We start from the raw sequence: 18915 nt of genomic DNA, 5'->3' as shown, positions 1-18915 counted from the left end.
GAAAAAGACCTGCGCAGTCCATCCAGTCTGCCCAACAAGATAAACTCACATGTGCTACTTTTTGTGTATACCTTACCTTGATTTGTACCTGTCCTTTTCCGGGCACAGACCGTTTAAGTCTGCCCAGCACTATCCCCGCCTCTCAACCACCAGCCCCGCCTCCCACCACCGGTTCTGGCACAGACCGTATAAGTCTGCCCAGCACCATCTCCGTCTCCTGCCACCGGCTTTGCCACCCAATCTCGTCTAAGCTCCTTAGGATCCATTCCTTCTGAGCAGAATTCCTTTATGTTTATCCCACGCATGTTTGAATTCCGTTACCGTTTTCGTTTCCACCACCTCCCGCGGGAGGGCATTCCAAGCATCCACTACTCTCTCCGTGAAAAAATAAGATGAAAAAGTAAGATGAGAAGGTGACAAGAATTGCAGTTGAAGAATTGTTTGCTGTAGTACACTGTACTGCTGAAAGATTTGGCCATATCCTCTGGTGAAAGGAGATAAAAGATGAAAACCTTTTGTGAACTGTGATGGTTAGATCTGACAGAACCGAAAAGAACAACTTAAGATGATTGGCAGAATTGGCAAGCAAGTTAGTGTAGAAGGATCTTTTGATCTCTTATCTTACAGTGCTAAAAGTTTTAACTGGCCTTATAGTATAAAAGAGACTCCATAGCTGTTCTCTATCACCTTTCAGCATTTTGTACTTGATGCTTTAGAATACACAAGCTAGAATGATACCACAACTTGTGTGAGGGAGAAGGTACATGTAGTGGGTGAAGAGGGGCTACAGAATTCATATTGGTTATCAGAATGGAATCCCAAAGTTGTGTTGCCATTGGGAACCAAAGTTAGAAGGAAAAAAACAAAACAGGGAGAAGAAAGGCCAGTGGGGTTAGTAATTTTATTTACTTTTTTTATTTTATTTGTAGCATTTGTATCCCACATTTCCCACCTATTTGCAGGCTCAATGTGGCTTACATTTGACCAAAAGTCCTCGCAGGGGGCATGGGAGCTGGAGGGTTTATGAGGAAGACCTGGAAGTGTAAATTGGAAGGAAACAAGAAGGTGATCATATCAAGGAATAGATAGAGTAGAAAAAGTATTTAAAATCATAGGACTGGTAGAAAGGAGAGAAATAAGTGCAAAGTATGACTTCCAGTATGAGTTGGAATGAAAACATGCTAAGACCTAGATCAAACCTCAAAAAGTAAAGCATTACAGTGGTCAACCTCTATCAAAGCGAGACTCTGCATTAGAGCCCTGAAATTTTTATAGAATTTATTTATTGCCTTGTGGAGGAAATTCACCCAAGGCAGTGTACAGCAAGAGCACCCTGGACATAGGCATTACATGATTAAGGCACTTAAAAAAACATTCAGATTACAGTACACTTTATAACATAGCATGCTACTTCCAATGTCAGCACAACACACATTCAAACATCTTAATAAACAGCACAAGGGGTAAATGGAGGTGAAACTTATAGACAGATAAGATATAGAGTAACAGGAATTTGATAAGCATGCACATGGAGTCATTAAAGCTGTATGTTGTAAACAAATCCTGCTGCAGTTAAGTGCAATGTTAATCCTTGTGTGTATATGACTATCTAATTAGCTGCTTTTTCCATCAAAGGCTTGGGAAAAGACCAGGCGCTCACCTACTTCCATCTAAGCAAACAAAGTCTAAACAGGTACAGCTTTACAACTCCTTTAACGTGTGGTATCATAGATAAAGTAGAATCTAAAATCTCACCAAGACTATGATCTTGCTGAGCCACATTAATCTGGATGTCATTAAAGACGATGAATGGTGGTACATCCAAGTAATCAAATTTGCTAAAGATCATAATTTCAGTCTTCTTGATGTTCAAAGCAAGTATTAGAGAGAACATTCAGGATGGAATTGACCCCAAACAACATGGCAGCTAAAAAGATTATGATCACTAGAGAAGAAAACTGGTTATCTGCATAGATTCTGTAATGAACATCAATTCTCCGAGTACAAGCAGGCTGCTTGTTCTCACATGTGGGTCGACATCCGCATCGGCCCAGGAATCAGACGGCATTTTGCAAGCAAAATATAAAAAAAGTTTTGCCAGTCTTCTGTCGCGCATGCGTGGGCTAATTTCTCGCCCGTCGCGTGAGCGCGTTCCCTCAGTTTTCTTTTCTCCGTGTTGAGGTGCGGTAGTTTTTTTTTCCTGCGCTCCTCTCAGCCCCAGGAAAGTCTTCGAGTTTTCGCTTTTTTCTCCTAATTTTTTATTTTATTATTATTATTAAAAAAAAATTCTCATAGTATACTTTTAGTTTTGTCTCCTTTCACGTTTCCTTTGTTTTTCATCGCGGCCGTTTTTTCCCCGTATTTTTGTGCCCTTTTCTTTTATCAGGCACAAACGCGTCTTTTGATTTCGCCGAAGCTGTTTTTCTTTCCATATCATCGAAGACACCCAGCAGCTTCAAACGTTGTACTCGGTGCAACCGGACCATCTCAGGTACCGATACCCACGCCTGGTGTATCCAGTGCCTTGGGCCTGACCATAGCCCAGCCGCTTGCAGTCTGTGTCTTCATATGAAGAAACGGATCCAAGCGTCTCGAGAAGCCCAACAAGAAAACCTTTTTGGGGCTTGGTCCAGTCCTTCGACTTCGACATTGATTTTGGTATCGAGGTCGGCGGCATCGACATCGAGGGAAGCACCGATGTCGTGAGCGGAGGTAATAGCTGCTGAAAGACCAAGCTGGGAGCAGTGAAGCATAGAGTGGGTTTCCACCTGCCTCGAGACCTCCTGTTATGCAGGCCCTCTGGGACCGACCTTCGTCGGACCCGGCCCCGAGGAGGCGTGAGGATTCCACGTCCTCATCGGTACTGAGGAGTCTTAATGACGGGTGTCGAGCGAAGGCGAAGAAGCACAGTCATCGTTCTCCTTCGACACACAGTGCCGGGAGCTCCAAGATGTCGAGGGAATCAGCACCCAAGAAGCATCGGCGCTGAGAGGATTGCTCCCCCTCTATTCAGGAGGTGCCGATGCGTTGGTCTTCTGGCAGTGTGGTACCTGCTCCTGAGCCTAGACAGATTCTGCCACCAGCTCCTTTACCGACCCTGCAGCCTTGTCTGACAGCGGCTCTCGAAGAGCGCATCAGGGCCCTGCTTCCAGAGCTTCTGGAGGGATTGCTATGCCAGTCTACTTCGGTGTTGGGGGTGTTTGCACCTTCCATATCGTCTGCTGCAGCGACATCTGGCCCTTCGCCTATGGTGAGGTCTCTGACCTCGGTGCCACCTGCGGCATTGGTGTTGGCTGCCACCCAGGTCGACTCCCCTTTGTCGTCGGTGGACGAAACTTCACCCCAGTCCAGGAGAGCGTCCACTTCTCGGCACCGCCATAGACAACATCACTCCTTGGCGTCGAGGCAGGCTTAGTGTCGGACTGCTCTGAGGGATATCTTGTCCAATACTGAAGATGAGCGTTCGTGGGAGGAAGAGATCCCAGGTACGTTTCTTCTGATGAGTCCTATGGGATTCCCTCTGAACCTTCCCCTCCACTGAAAGGAGACTTTCTCCACCGGAGAGTCTATCCTTTACCTCCTTTGTCCGGGAAATGGCTGCGGCTATTCTCTTCCCTATGGAGGTTGAGGACGAGACCAGGGCTGAGATGCTTGAGGTCCTGGATTATCCTTCTCTGTCTAGAGAGGCTGCAATGGCTCCTTTGCATAATGTACTGAAGGAAGTCCTTATGCAAAACTGGTCGTTCCCTCAGTCTAATCCCGTGATCCCGAAAAAAGCTGAATCCCAATATCGGATCCACGGTGAACCTGGTTTGATGAGGTCTGAGCTACCTCACAATTCCATGGTGGTGAACTCCGCTCTCAAAAGAGCCAAGAGTACTAGGGACTATGCCTCGGCGCCCCCAGCCAGAGAATCTAGAACCTTGGACTCCTTTGGGAGGAAGACGTGTCAGGCCGCTATGCTCACTGCCAAGATCCAGACTTACCAGCTCTTCACGAGCTTCCACTTGCGGAACTCGGTGAGGCAACTGTCCAGCTTGGTTGCTGCACTCCCTCCGGAGCAGGCCGAGCCTTTTCGCCAGGTGGTCAGGCAGCAGAAACCGTGTCGCAAATTCCTGGCCAGGAACCTAGTGTCCATGGTTCGAGCATCTCAGAAGTCATGGCTCGGCAGATGTTGACATTTATGGGACACATGGCTTCCACAGTTCATGTAACGCCCATGGCATGTCTACATATGAGATCAGCTCAATGGACCCTAGCTTCCCAGTGGTTTCAAGCTGCGGGGGATCTAGAGGATGTAATCCAACTGTCCACCGACTTTTGGAATTCTCTTCAGTGGTGGGCGATTTGATCCAATTTGACTTTGGGACGACCATTCCAAGTTCCTCAGCCATGAAGAGTGCTGATGACGGATGTATCTCTCCTGGGGTGGGGAGCTCATGTAGATGGGCTCCACAGTCGGGGAGCCTGGTCCTTTCAGGAAAAAGGTCTGCAGGTCAACCTCCTAGAATTAAGAGCAATCTGGAACGCTCTAAAGGCTTTCAGAGATCGTCTGTCCAACCAAATCATTCTAATTCAGACAGACAATCAGGTTGCCATGTATTACACCAACAAGCAGGGGGGCACTGGATCTCGCCCTCTGTGTCAGGAAGCCATCCAGATGTGGCTTTGGGCTTGCCATCACGGCATGTTTCTCAAGCCACTTATCTGGCAGGTGTAAACAGTCTTCCTGACAGGTTGAGCAGGATAATGCAACCTCACGAGTGGTCAGTGAACATGGGCATAGTCCACAAGTTCTTCCAAGCGTGGGTCACCCCCTCGGTGGATCTTTTTGCCACTCAGATCAATCACAAGGTCCCTCAGTTCTATTCCAGGCTTCAGACCCACGACAGACTAGCATCAAATGCTTTTCTCCTGCATTGGGGGACAGGCCTTCTGTATGCATATCCTCCCATACCTCTAGTAGGGAAGACTTTGCTGAAACTCAAGCAGGACTGTGGAACCATGATCCTGATTGCACCCTTCTGACCACGTCAGATTTGGTTCCCTCTTCTTCTGGAGTTGTCCTCCGAGGAACCGTGGAGATTGGACTGTTTTCCAACCCTCAACACCCAGAACGAGGGGTCGCTTCTACATCCCAACCTCCAGTCTCTGGCTCTCAAGGCCTGGATGTTGAGAGCTTATAATTCGCCTCCTTGGGTTTTTCAGAGGGTGTCTCCCGAGTCTTGCTTGCTTCCAGAAAAGATTCCATGAAGAGGTGTTACTCTTTCAAATGGAGGAGGGTTGCCGTCTGGTGTGACAGCAAGGCCCAAGATTCTCTTTCTTGTCCTACACAGACCCTGCTTGATTACCTTCTACACTTGTCAGAGTCTGGCCTCAAAACCAACTCGGTAAGGGTTCATCTTAGTGCGATTAGTGCCTGTCATCGCTGTGTAGAGGGTAAGCCTATCTCTGGACAGCCTTTGGTTGTTTGCTTCATGAGAGGCTTGCTTTTGTCAAAGCCCCCTGTCAAATTTCCACCAGTGTCATGGGATCTCAACGTCGTTCTCACGCAGCTGATGAAAGGTCCTTTTGAGCCACTGAATACCTACCATCTGAAGTACTTGACCTGGAAGGTCATTTTCTTGGTGGCTGTTACTTCAGCTCGTAGGGTGTGTGAGCTTCAGGCATTGGTAGTACATGCACCCTATATCAAATTTCATCACAACAGAGTAGTCCTCCGCACGCACCCTAAGATCCTTCCAAAGGTGGTGTCGGAGGTCCATTTAAACCAGTCAATTGTCTTGCCAACATTTTTTCCCTGTCCTCATACCCGCCCTGGCAAAAGCATTTTGCATACCTTGGACTGCAAGAGAGCATTGGCCTTTTACGTGGAGCGGAAAAATCCCTTTAGACAGTCTGTACAGTTGTTTGTTTCTTTCAATCCCAACAGGAGGGGAGTCGCCATCGGAAAACGTACAATCTCAAATTGGCTAGCAGATTGCATTTCCTTCACTTATGCCCAAGCTGGGCTGACTCTGGAGGGCCATGTCACGGCTCATAATGTTAGAGCCATGGCTGCGTGAGTGGCTCACTTAAAATCAGCCTCCATTGAAAAGATTTGCAAGGCTGCCTTCAGCAGGATACCCTACGCGACAGTCGGCTTGGGCAGTCAGTGCTGCAGAATCTGTTCGGGGTTTAGAATCCAACTCCACCCCCCTAGACCCTTTTTTGTTCTGTTCCAGGCTGCACTCTCAGTTAGTTGTTTATGGTTTCAGGTTAATCTAAGTTATGTCCTTGCCGTTGCGAGGCCCAATTTACCAGTGTTCATTGTTTTGAGCGAGCCTGGTTGCTAGGGATACCCCACATGTGAGAACAAGCAGCCTGCTTGGCCTCGGAGAAAGCGAAGATACTCACCTGTAGCAGGTATTCTCCGAGGACAGCAGGCTGATGTAACCAAGGGGTTAAAGGAAAGAGAAGGGGAAGGGAAAAGAGGGAAAAAATAATACTTTATAGTCTATGGGAAAATCAAAAGTAAAATGGGGTTGTACTTGTGCTGGCGAACATTCCGCTGGTCAGCAAGGTAACTTGGAATGGGAAGCTAAGGAGGGGTTGTCTAGGAAATGGGAGCTTGTGACAGTTGAGTGGTGCTTATGGCTTTGAAGAAGAAGGTGTGTTGTGAGTGAGCTCTGAGAGAGAGTTGAGGATTTGAAGGCATTTGTAAGGGGAAAGTAGTATGGCTAAGGTAAAAGTGTGGGAATGAGAAAAGGGAAAGGAGGGTAATAGGGAAAGTGTGTACAGAAAGTCTGCCTGGTGTAAAGTGGCTGTTGGATGATTGGTAAAAGGAAAGGGATTGTTAGTGAAAAGGGGAGGGCTACAGATAAAGGGTGAATGGAAGAAAAAACCCAGTCTTAGGTGCAAAGGAGGGAAAAAAGAGGCTGTGGGGGTTTTCTTCATATTAAATATTAAGGGAGAGGTGAAAAGAATGTTCACTGATTGAAGAGAGAGAGAGAATCCTGAGCAGAGTGAGTGACAGCTAAGCACCGCAGCACCCAGAATAGGGAATTGCAGTACAGCTTAGGTGTTAGAAGGGAATATCGACTTAATTTTATTTGGATTAGAGAAGTTGGCCACAGTATTGCAACATTGTTTAATATCCCTTGAAGGTTGCTGGCAATTTTCAGGGAGAGAGGGTCTTGCTTCCAATTATTTTAGTTTTAAGAGTGAGGTGTAGGGAAAAGAACGGAAAAAGAAGAGAAAATACCTCAATGATCCGGGCCCCAACGCAAGAGAGTGTTGCAACTTTCAACATCAAACCAACAGCTAAATGACTGAAGTCCCTAATCCTGGGGAAATAGAAATATGGGAAAAATAATATACTTACCTTGACATTTTGAGTGAAGGGAGCAGTAATCTGAAAGAGAAAGAAATAGACACAAAGCATCAAATTCTTTTACTTGACAATTATTAAGTATTTAAGTTCTTATGTCTGATCTTTAAGTATCACATGAAATATTTATCTGATAATTATCTGTGTTGACTGAAGCAAGTCCGACCTGTTAAAAAATCAATAAAACTAGAGTTAATTTAGTTAAATGTTCATTTAGGGTAAAGAAAAACATTGCAAACTGTAAAAGTAGATGTTGTTAAAATTCTCGACAATAACATTTTCCTTGATTGCTGATTTCTTAAATAAACCGAACTTTGTATTATAAGATCGAATTTGACTCTTTCTGATCAGCATAATCCTGTATTTAGTTTCTTTTCCTCCCGGCCCTGATTCAGGGACGGGACGAGGTTAGTTTATTGTGACCTGTTTCTCCCTGCTCCGGAGCTTGATGATCACTCTCCTGGCACGACTACAGACGGAGGAGGGTTGTCATCACTTACTTACTAAAGAAACATCTCTTCAGAGCGGGGGAGAGGGCAACACTGATTGTTCTCACAAACCCGCCCACCTCCCCTTTGGAGTTATTTGCTTCTCTTTATTCTTTTTGATTTAACTGAGGGAACGCGCTCACTTGACGGGCGGGAAATCAGTCCGCGCATGCGCGGTGCGTGCTGCACATGCGCCAGAAGACTCTGGCAAAACTTTTTAAATATTTTGCTTGCAAAATGCTGTCTGATTCCTGGGCCGATGCGTACGTTGACCCACATGTGAGAACAATCAGCCTGCTGTCCTCGGAGTATACCTGCTATAGGTAAGTATCTTTGCTGTTCATGAAAAACTGGACAAACGGGAGCCAAGCAGAAACTAAGAACAGACAGAGCTGAACCTTGAGGTACTCCAGCTTTTAAAGGATGAATCCTTGAGAAAGAACCATCCACTTACACTCGACAGAAACGGCACTATCTAAAGTCTGCAATGACCTGTTCCTTGCCAAATCCAAAGGTCACTACTCCATCCTCATCCTCCTCGACCTATCCGCCGCTTTTGACACTGTCAATCACAATTTACTTCTTGCCACACTGTCCTCATTTGGGTTCCAGGGCTCTGTCCTCTCCTGGTTTTCCTCTTATCTCTCCCACCGTACCTTCAGAGTACATTCTCATGATTCTTCCTCCACCCCCATCCCGCTCTCTGTTGGAGTTCCTCAGGGATCTGTCCTTGGACCCCTTCTCTTTTCAATCTACACCTCTTCCCTGGGCTCCCTGATCTCATCTCATGGTTTCCAATATCATCTTTATGCTGACGACACCCAGCTTTATCTCTCCACACCAGACATCACTGCGGAAACCCAGGCCAAAGTATCGGCCTGCTTATCCGACATTGCTGCCTGAATGTCCAACCGCCACCTGAAACTGAACATGGCCAAGACCGAGCTTATTGTCTTCCCACCCAAACCCACTTCTCCTCTCCCTCCTCTCTCTATCTCAGTTGATAACACCCTCATCGTCCCGGTCTCATCTGCCCGCAACCTTGGAGTCATCTTCGACTCCTCCCTCTCCTTCTCTGTGCATATCCAGCAGATAGCCAAGACCCGTCGCTTCTTCCTCTATAACATTAGCAAAATTCGCTCTTTCCTCTCTGAGCACACCACCTGAACTCTCATCCATTCTCTCATTACCTCTCGCCTTGACTACTGCAACCTACTCCTCACTGGCCTCCCACTTAGCCATCTATCCCCCCTTCAGTCTGTTCAGAACTCTGCTGCACGTCTTATCTTCCGCCTGGACCGATATACTCATATCACCCCTCTCCTCAAGTCACTTCACTGGCTTCCGATCAGGTACCGCATACAGTTCATGCTTCTCCTACTAACCTACAAATGCACTTGATCTACAGCCCCTCCTTACCTCTTTACCCTCATCTCCCCTTACGTTCCTACCCGTAACCTCCGCTCTCAAGACAAATCCCTCCTTTCAGTACCCTTCTCCACCATCGCCAACTCTAGGCTCCGCCCTTTCTGCCTCGCCTCACCCCATGCCTGGAATAAACTCCCTGAGCCCATACGCCAGGTCCCTCCTTGCCCATCTTCAAATCCTTACTCAAAGCCCACCTCTTCAATGTCGCCTTCGGCACCTAACCACTATACCTCTCTTCAGGAAATCTAGACTGCCCCAACTTGACATTTCGTCCTTTAGATTGTAAGCTCCTTTGAGCAGGGACTGTCCTTCTTTGTTAAACTGTACAGCGCTGTGTAACCCTAGTAGCGCTCTAGAAATGTGAAGTAGTAAGAGTAGTAGTAGTTGCATGCAGCCCAACAAATATGAAACAAACTGTCTCGGAAGTGAGCATGTAATAACCAAAACTCCAATCTTTCCAACAATATGTCATGATCTATTGTATCAAAGGCCAACAATATAACCAGTAAAATGAAAACATAACAGGAACAGTAGTCCACACCCTGTGTCTGTTGGATTGACACTAGAAAAAAGCAGTCTCTATGGTGTGTACTTTTTAAAATTGTACTGAAAACAATCTAGTTGAGACAGCCTCCTCAATTTTGACTATTACTGGCAATAACAAAATTGGATGATAGATACTCAGAACTATAGGATCAAATGAGTGTCACCTTGGAAAGATGTTCTTTAGCATTAAGTGCTATCATCAAATAAAGTTCTCTCTTAGGAATTTAATTTTGCTTAAGATGAGAAATTAGAATAGAATATTGTATTTAATGTATTTTCTTCTGTGTACTGTTAATGGGAAAGAATTTTATCAAGACAAAACAACCAAATAAAATATACTTCATTACAAGTTAGATGTGAACAAGTTCACATAATAAATATTGAACATAAATACAATAGATACTGAATATTCATTTGAATAAAATGCACATTAGTCAAGTTACCCACGCAAGCACAACACATCCCAGTCTTTCTCCCTCCCGATAAGTAGTGTTGGCCAAATTCTCTGAACAGAATTAAGCCTTTTCATATTTCTAATTGTGAAGTATAAGGACATAAGCATTGACGTACTAGGACAGACCGAAGATCCATCAAACCCAGTATCATGTTTCCAACAATAGCCAATACAGGTCACAATATTGGGCAAGATCCCAAAAGAGTAAAACAGATGTTGTGCTGCTTATCCTAGAAATAAGCACTGGATTTTTCCAAGTCCAATTTAATAATGACTTTATGGACTTTTCTTTGAGGAAATTATCCAAACTTTTATTAAACACTTCTATCTGCTTTTATCACATTCTCTGGCAACAGATTCCAGAGTTTATTTACATGTTGAGTGAAGAACTATTTTGTATGCTTTGTTTTAAATTTACTACTTAGTAGCTTCATTGCACGCCCCCTATTCCTTGTATATTTGGAAAAAGTAAATAAGTGGTTCACATTTACCTGTTTCACCCCACTCAGTATTTTATAGACCTCTATCATATCTCCAAGCTGAAGAGCCCTAGCCTGTTTAGCCTTTCCTCATAGGGAAGTTGTCCCATCCCTTTTATAATTTTCATAGCCCTTCTCTGTACCTTTTCTAATTTCATTATATCTTTTTTGAGATGACCAGAATTGCACACAATATTCGAGGTGCAGTTGCACCATAGAGCGATACAAAGGTATTATAATCTCTGTTTTATTCTCTATGCCTTTCCTTATAATTCCTAACATTCTATTTGCTTTATTTGCTGCTGCTGCACACTGAGCAGAGGGTTTCAAAGTATCATCAGCAATGACATCTAGATCCTTTTCCTGTGACTCCTAATGTGGAACCTTGCATCATGTAGCTGAAGTTTGGGTTCCTAATACTACTACTTACTACTGCTTATCATTTCTATAGTGCTACTAGACGTACACAGTGCTGTACACTGGATCCTTCAAATTACACTTAATCACTTTAAATGTCATCTGCCATTTGGATTCCTAGTCTCATAAGGTCCTTTTGCAATTTTTCATAATCCTCTTGTGATTTAACAATTTATAATAACTTTGTCATTATCAAATTTATTTACCTCACTAGTTGTTCTAATCCAATACATCGTTTGTTAACCGCTAATTCCTCTGTGGGTCTGAAGCAGTATGCAGATTTACATTATAATACAGTGAAATTATAAACTACAAACATATATTTTACTATGTGCAAGTTGAGATGTACAAATAGGAATCTTACATAATAATTACAAATATGTAGTATCTCTCAATTCAAATTAGAAACCAAGTATTCATTAAATAAGATGGTCTACAAATATTTGTGAAATAAATCATAATAGTTCTCAGATCTTAAATTCAGTGGCAAAGAATTTGAAAGACAAGCAGCCTGACAGGGATAAGATCGTTCATGATTTCTCTTAGATGTAGCTCCTTGAATATGCGGAAATGAAAGATGATTATTGTTCTTAAGCTTAAATGTTAGCTTAGAAGAACAATACCACAAATGATATAAATAAAGAGAACTTTGACCATGTAAAGATTTGAAAACTATATAAGAGATCTTATACATTACCCTGGCTTTAATTTGCAGCCACTGTAGCTCAACCAACAAATGAATAGTCTTATCATGTCTGTTGGGTCCAAAAATAATCTTAGCAGCAGTATCCTGCAGCAAATGTAATTTGTCCAGTTGTTTCACAAGAAGTCCATTGTAGACAGAATTACAATAATCTAACTGTGACAGTATAAAAGATTGACTCATTAAAACATAATGTTTTTTGAAAAAAATAAGACGTAACAGATCTCCATTGTTTCAGTTTGAAAAATTCACTAAACCATTAATTTGAGGTTCAATTCCCCAAACTCGAAGTGTTACCACTGGTAATTCATGAGATCAATCAATTGGGATGGCTAGGGAAATAGACTCCAGATCCTTCATTTTATCAGCATTAAGTTTTAACGTATGCTCGGTTGCCCAAAGTCCTATTTTAGTAATGCATGTTGAAACTTCAAGATACGTCTAGTCAACATTAACTGCCGCCGGAAGCCATACAAAAATATCATCGGCATATGAAATATACAATCTCCTTGGACCAAAACTATCGTACTTGGTATACTCATGATAACCTTAAATAAAACTGGCGAGAGAGGCAATCCCTGTGGTACCCTGCATACCAGCGTCCAAGGCTCCAATGTTCCTCCCTGCTTCATTACATTATAGCTACGATTACATAAAAAGCCTTTAAACCAGAACTTCATGGACTTTGTATCAAATATCTGCACCAACTTCTCTGATGTCCTCCTACTAGGAGACATCAGCCTACACCTAGAAAAACAAAACGACAAACACAGTACAATCTTAATAAAATTCCTGAACCAATGGAACCTCAAAACAGCATAAGCCACTTCATCACATGCAAAAGGACATTTACTAGACTTACTAGCTTACAGGTTCTCAGCAAATAACAACCAGATACTAGCAAATCACAGCTGGGAAGAGGTGTTATGGTCATATCACAGCAAACTCACCTTCAATGGAAAGAAAAAGTTAAAATTAGAGAGCTAGGAACAGCACACACTTTTACCACCAGAGGAAAAGTGGATAACCACTACTTCTGGTTAACAACGATGGATGAACAAACAAATATATCACCCAACAACTCTCATTTCACGAGCAAATGGGATGAAATGTGCAAAAATACAGACTAAAATAGCACCACTCAAAATGAAAACAAAAAGAAACAAACAACCATATCCCTGATTCAATAATGAGCTACTAGAGATGAAAAAACTCTGCAGGAAATTAGAAAGAAAGTGGTTTAAAAGCAAGTCAGACTCAATCAAAATTATATGGAGAAAGGCAATACAAATGTATAAGCTAAACATAAAAAGAGCCAAAGTGGAATACTACAAAACATACATAGGCCCAGAACAGATCAACACAACAAAAATATACTAACTCATAAATAATCTACTAAACACCCTAGCCCTACAAACATCAAAAACACCACCAACAGCAGACGAGCTCGCCCAATATTTTGAGCAAAAAATAACAGACACAAGAATAAACCTTGCTACAACACAAATGTCCCCCATAGACTTCCTACACGAATGTGAATCCAACAAAGATCACATCAAAGCAGACAGAATATGGTCCACTTTTAAAAATGCCTACAACCGGTTTTTGAAGTCCAAGATGGTGTCTGAGGCAGACGTGCGTGCAGTCAGCTCCTGAACTCCAATAGTTTCGTAGACATATTGGACCCCGGAATGGGGAAAAGAAAGGGGAAGTCCTCCGTGCCTACCTCCTCAAGCCGGATGGAATTTTCCAGTATGCGCTAAGGGACTTTGGACGCGATGGTGGTGCGCACGCTGGGAGCTTCTACAAGCACTTTGGTGACTCCGACAGGATTGCCGGAACGTAGCTTTGAGGGAATCTCTTTGAGCCCTCCCTCACATACAACTCCAAGGCCCGGGGGCGGAATGGTGACGCCGGAGGAACAACGCCATAGGACGCCCGATGATGGTTTGCCCTTGACGTTGGCAGCAGGAGGCCCTGTAGCCACCTCTTCTCCAGCGGGGATAGAACAGCAGCAGGAGAGGACTCAGCAAGCCCTCTCCTTGACTTTGCTTGCGCAGGAGAAGCCCAAGGGAAATACCGGAGATCAAATTAGTCCAGCTGTAGTCACCCTAGAAAATTTGTGGGATGCTATTCAGGGTGTGAACGCTACCCTGAAACAGATGTCTAAATCTACACAAGAAGAGCTGGTGGAGATTAAGTCGACTCAAGAAACCTTTTCGGCCAAACTAGAAGCACATGACACTAAACTGGAGGCTCTAGACAATGAGGTACAAACTTTGAAAAACTTCTCTTCATTAGACCACGATTAAAAAAACAAAAACAAAAAACCCCTTTTAGGAAGTTCAGTGGAGCACATGCACCAGGATGTTGTGTTAATGAGCTGCCAGGACTGGCCTTTTTATATAATACTACAAAATGTGAATGGAAGACAGATGCTGTTTACACTTGTAATTGAGCTATGCATATAATCAGCAATTTTAGAACAGGTGTTACATATGTATATGAGCAAAAGCATGTTGAGACTCAAAGTGGGTGTGGTTTGGGCACCCTTATAAATATATGTGTTGATGTGGAGGAGTGGCCTAGTGGTTAGAGCACCAGTCTTGACATCCAGAGGTGGTCTGTTCAGATCCTATTGCTGCTGCTTGTGATCTTGGGCAAGTCACTTAACTTAGATTGTGAGCCCTCCAAGGACAGAGAAGTACCCAGTGTAACTGAATGTAACTCACCTTGAGCTACTACTGAAAAGGTGTGAGCAAAATATAAATTAAAATATTCTAAAATGGCAATAAACATATAGTTTGGAACATTTACTGCAACTGCAAGTCACTTATATCCCCTAGCTAACTTAACTTTTTCACCTGAGGTTTGGAGAATTGCTCCTAGTTAACATCCTTTTCCCCTGGGCTTTGGAGAAGTACTTGAGGGGGTAGTTGTGTTTTCCTATTTGGCATTGAAAACCATCTCCTTTTTCTAAAAGCTTGTGTTTTGGACCTCAGATCCTTAATTAGTTGCCCACAGATATGCACGTTTGCAAAATCCACTACTTATAAATATGTAAGTAATGGCTTATACATGCAAACCCCATAGTGATGGTGTTGGGAAAATGTTTTTGCTCCAGGTGTAGACACATACTGCCCGATATTTAGCACTGTTTAACTGGTCAGAACAGATGCTGACCAGTTAAATAGTGCTTTACTAGCTACCCACTATACACCTATTTTTAAACCAGGTTTTGGCAGTTATATTTGGTTGCATCAAGCCCTAGGATATCTTTGGGCAGTATTGACATAGCCGGTTATCTTCAAACCGGCTGAAACCCCTCCTCCCCCCAAGATATTCAATGCCGGTCACCAGAAATGACCTGGTGTTGAATATCCAGGTTTAGCATAGACTGCGGGAGACAGCCTGGTTATATCCCACAGTCTGAATATCGGGGCCATGGGTGTTGAGAATTTCAGATGGATTTTTCTATGTACTTTCCTAAATGGAAGCTCAAGTATAGCATGAGTTACAAGCACATAGTAACAAAAAGAACAGATACAGAACCAGTGATCTGAGTGGGATGGGATGGGGGGGGGGGGGGGACGAGGGGCTGAATGATCCTTATTGCCCAGATCACTTTTAGTTCATACCTGGTGCGCACTAAGTGCGAGCAAAAAGTATTTATGTTTTATTGGAGCATGTTTGGGGACAGAGAGTATGTGTTCCTACATTAATCAGTTTGTCCTTAGTACTGTGAACTAACTAGTTAGCATAGGATTACCATGTAAGCCCTTACTGCCTACAAAATAGGTGTATGTAAATGCTCACATGATAATTCTTTTTAATGGTTGTGCACTAATGGCAACATTTGCCCATGGCTTTTTATAGGAGAAATAGAAAATTGGCTATTTTCTGGCTGTGGTAAAAATAGCCTGAGCGTGAAAGAACCTGCATAAGGTTCTAAGGCCACTTTTTACTGCAGGTTGTAAAAGGACCACTTTGTTGGATAAGCCACAGAATTGTTTAAAAAGCTAATACAGAATTAGATTGTTTTGAAAAAGAGCATTGTGTTAAAAAATAAATAAAAATCTCAAAGGTTTCTGCTATAGCTGTCATTATTAGGGGAAATATGGTTGTTAACTACACAGAAAATGACATTTAGGGGGTCTTTTACTAAGATGCCCTAGCGTTTTTAGCTCTTGCTAAATATTAGCTGGCGTTAAACACTGAGACGCCCATTATGTTCCTATTATGTGCCCAAAATTGTGGAATTCATTACCTTTAAAGCTGAGACTGGAAGAATATTATGTATGTTGGGGAAAATAATTGTGTTTATTGTGAAATTTTATTGTAACTGCCTAGGTATTGCAAAATTTTAAGGCTGAAAAGCAACTTTGGATTTGAATAAATAAATAAATGAATTTACTGCATACTATCTGAGTTTTAAATTGGTATCCTAACCCTTCCTCCCATTGCTATTGGCGTGGCCATAAGTAGGTCTAGGGCAGGTCCCAAATAGGCTCTTAGTCCAGGAGTTAGAATAAAACAGTTGACTTTCCAGAATGACAAATAGAAATAAAGGTTAGCAATTTGCAAGTGATAGTTTTTTTTCTGTTGAAGTACATTTGTGTCTTGCTTTTGACAGTTAAATGTTTATCTTAACATAAATTGAACTAAGATGGAAGGAGTGTAATTATGAAATATTAATCGCAAATGTATTAAGTTCAATAAAGCACCACCTGTAACTTTTCGCTGCAGTCTATTCCTACTTCTCTCAGTGGGGTAAGGTAACATATTGCCTGGGTTTTAATTGACAAAACAGGAAACATCAAATTGAAGTGAAATAATGACATAGTCTTTAGTTGATAACTCTAGTTACATTTATGTAAAGCTGTTTGATGATACTTTCCACTTTAATTACATTTATTCATCCACTAAAAATTAATCTTGAACATCAGTTCAAAAAATTATTTGAGTAAGTAGTCCAACAGTGGTGGTTGATGTAGTGCTGTGGAGCATCTAGCCCATAAAATCAATTTTAAAGTTTATTGTGTTAAGACAAAGTCCATACATTTGATAAAACAGTGAATATTTGTTTTATATTACTTGAAAACTATCATCCATTTGTGCTTGAGCCCTGGTCCAACTAACATCAACCCTGTTTTCTTATTTGTTTTTCAGTGTCTGCAACAGCATTTTATAAAGCACAACCAGTAATTGAATTCATGTGTGAAGTTCTGGATTTCAAAAGTATTGAAGAGCAACAAAAACCTCTGACAGATTCCCAAAGGGTTAAGTTTACCAAAGAAATAAAAGGTAAATGTTTAGAGTAAATATTCATGAAAGCTTCAAACGTTCATCTTGGTTTCTATGGGAGGTGTGATTGAGTATTGAGCCTGGACCCTGCTTCTCAGTTCAGTAGTGGCTAGGTATGCTGTGGATGCAGGTGCCCCCTGTCCTGCCCCCACTCCCCTCAGGTGGGAGGGAGTCTCTACCATCATGCATCAGGGACATCTACAATCCATACTCATGCAGCCACATATACTGGGCTATGAAGAAACCTGCAGTCAAGTGGTCAAGGATTGGTGCTGGCTTGGATAGACAGAAGATTGGGAAGGGTTAAAAATGGAGAGGAGAAATCCTCTGCCTTGGTTCAGGTGAAGGCTCATGGTACCATACAGTTAGTAGAAGTCAGTTCTTATTGAGCTAGAGTAGAGCTTCACAAAAATGATCAATGAACTAAATAGCTTCCGCAAAACTCTGAAAACCTATCTCTTTAATACATAGTAACATAGTAGATGATGGCAGAAAAAGACCTGCACAGTCCATCCAGTCTGTCCAACAAGATAAACTCATAAGTGCTACTTTTTGTGTATACCCTACCTTGATTTGTACCTGTCCTCTTCAGGGCACAGACCATATAAGTCTGCCCAGCACTATCCCCGCCTCCCAACCACCAGCCCCGCCTCCCACCACCAGCTCTGGCACAGACCGTATAAGTCTGCCCAGCACTATCCCCGCCTCCCACCACTGGCTCTGCCACCCAATCTCGGCTACGCTCCTGAGGATCCATTCCTTCTGAACAGCCCTAACACTCCTTTACTCAGAATGTCTTACGGTATAGCTACATGACCTGATCCTCTTGTCTTCTTCCTATCACTTTATAACACCAATTGTATTTCTTCTCTGTTACGGCGATGCCATAACAGATCTTTGTAAGACACATTGAGCATGCAAATAGGTGGGAAAATGTGGGATACAAGTGCAATAAATAAATAAATACATTAGGATAACAAGCTGGGTAGGCTGTCCATAGATACATCATTATTCTGCACCTCCAGGGGGTCACACAGCTTTATTTAACCATGATCATGAGGTCACATCAACAAAATTAACGATCTCTGAGTTACAAAAAGCTGGACAGTTAAAAAAAAAAAAAAAAAAAAAAACCCTCAACATATTGACTCTAATTTTGAAGGTGATGTTATAACTGTTTTAAGAATTTTGCTATACCATAGTAGATGATGGCAGATAAATACCTGCACAGTCCATCTGGTTTGTTCAACAACAAAAAACTTTTGAAAACCTTTCTCTTTATAAGCTACGTAGAACAGAATTTAGCATAATGAGATAAGGTCAAAAAGAAAAGAAAAAAAGGGGTAGCTTAACTGTATATTAGATTTTTAATTTGTACTGATTTTATTATGTAGTTTATTCTGGTTGCTGTGCTTTCCTGTCATGAATGGAATTCCTTTGTTTGTTTATTTGTATACACTAATTGTTTTTATACATATGTAAACCGTTCTGTTTTGCAGCTGCAATAAGACACGGTATATAAATCAACATAAATAAATAAAACAAGATAAACTCATAGTATATGATAGGATTTGATGTATTTGATCTTGAAGTGTCCTTGCCATTTTCAAAAACATACTCATGTCCCAAACTTTAACCTCATAAGCAGGATTAATTTAGAAATAAACTTAAATTCTTCTGGGGGTCATCAGATTCACATGCAGCTCACAACCATATGAACAGTCCTG

The 18915-nt window shown here is 42.4% G+C and overlaps 1 protein-coding gene across 1 annotated transcript in view; it reads left to right on the top strand.

Annotated features, from left to right (window-relative positions):
- Window positions 1-18915, top strand: part of AGO2 (argonaute RISC catalytic component 2) — a 350472-nt gene that overhangs the window by 162222 nt on the left and 169335 nt on the right. The window contains exon 6 of the mRNA XM_030219580.1: window positions 17054-17188. Coding sequence (XP_030075440.1) covers window positions 17054-17188 — 135 coding nt within the window. The remainder of the gene's footprint in view (window positions 1-17053; window positions 17189-18915) is intronic.

This window comes from Microcaecilia unicolor, chromosome 1 (assembly GCF_901765095.1).
Source record: "Microcaecilia unicolor chromosome 1, aMicUni1.1, whole genome shotgun sequence".
NCBI lineage: Eukaryota > Metazoa > Chordata > Amphibia > Gymnophiona > Siphonopidae > Microcaecilia > Microcaecilia unicolor.
This window is presented reverse-complemented; position numbering and strand designations above follow the sequence as displayed.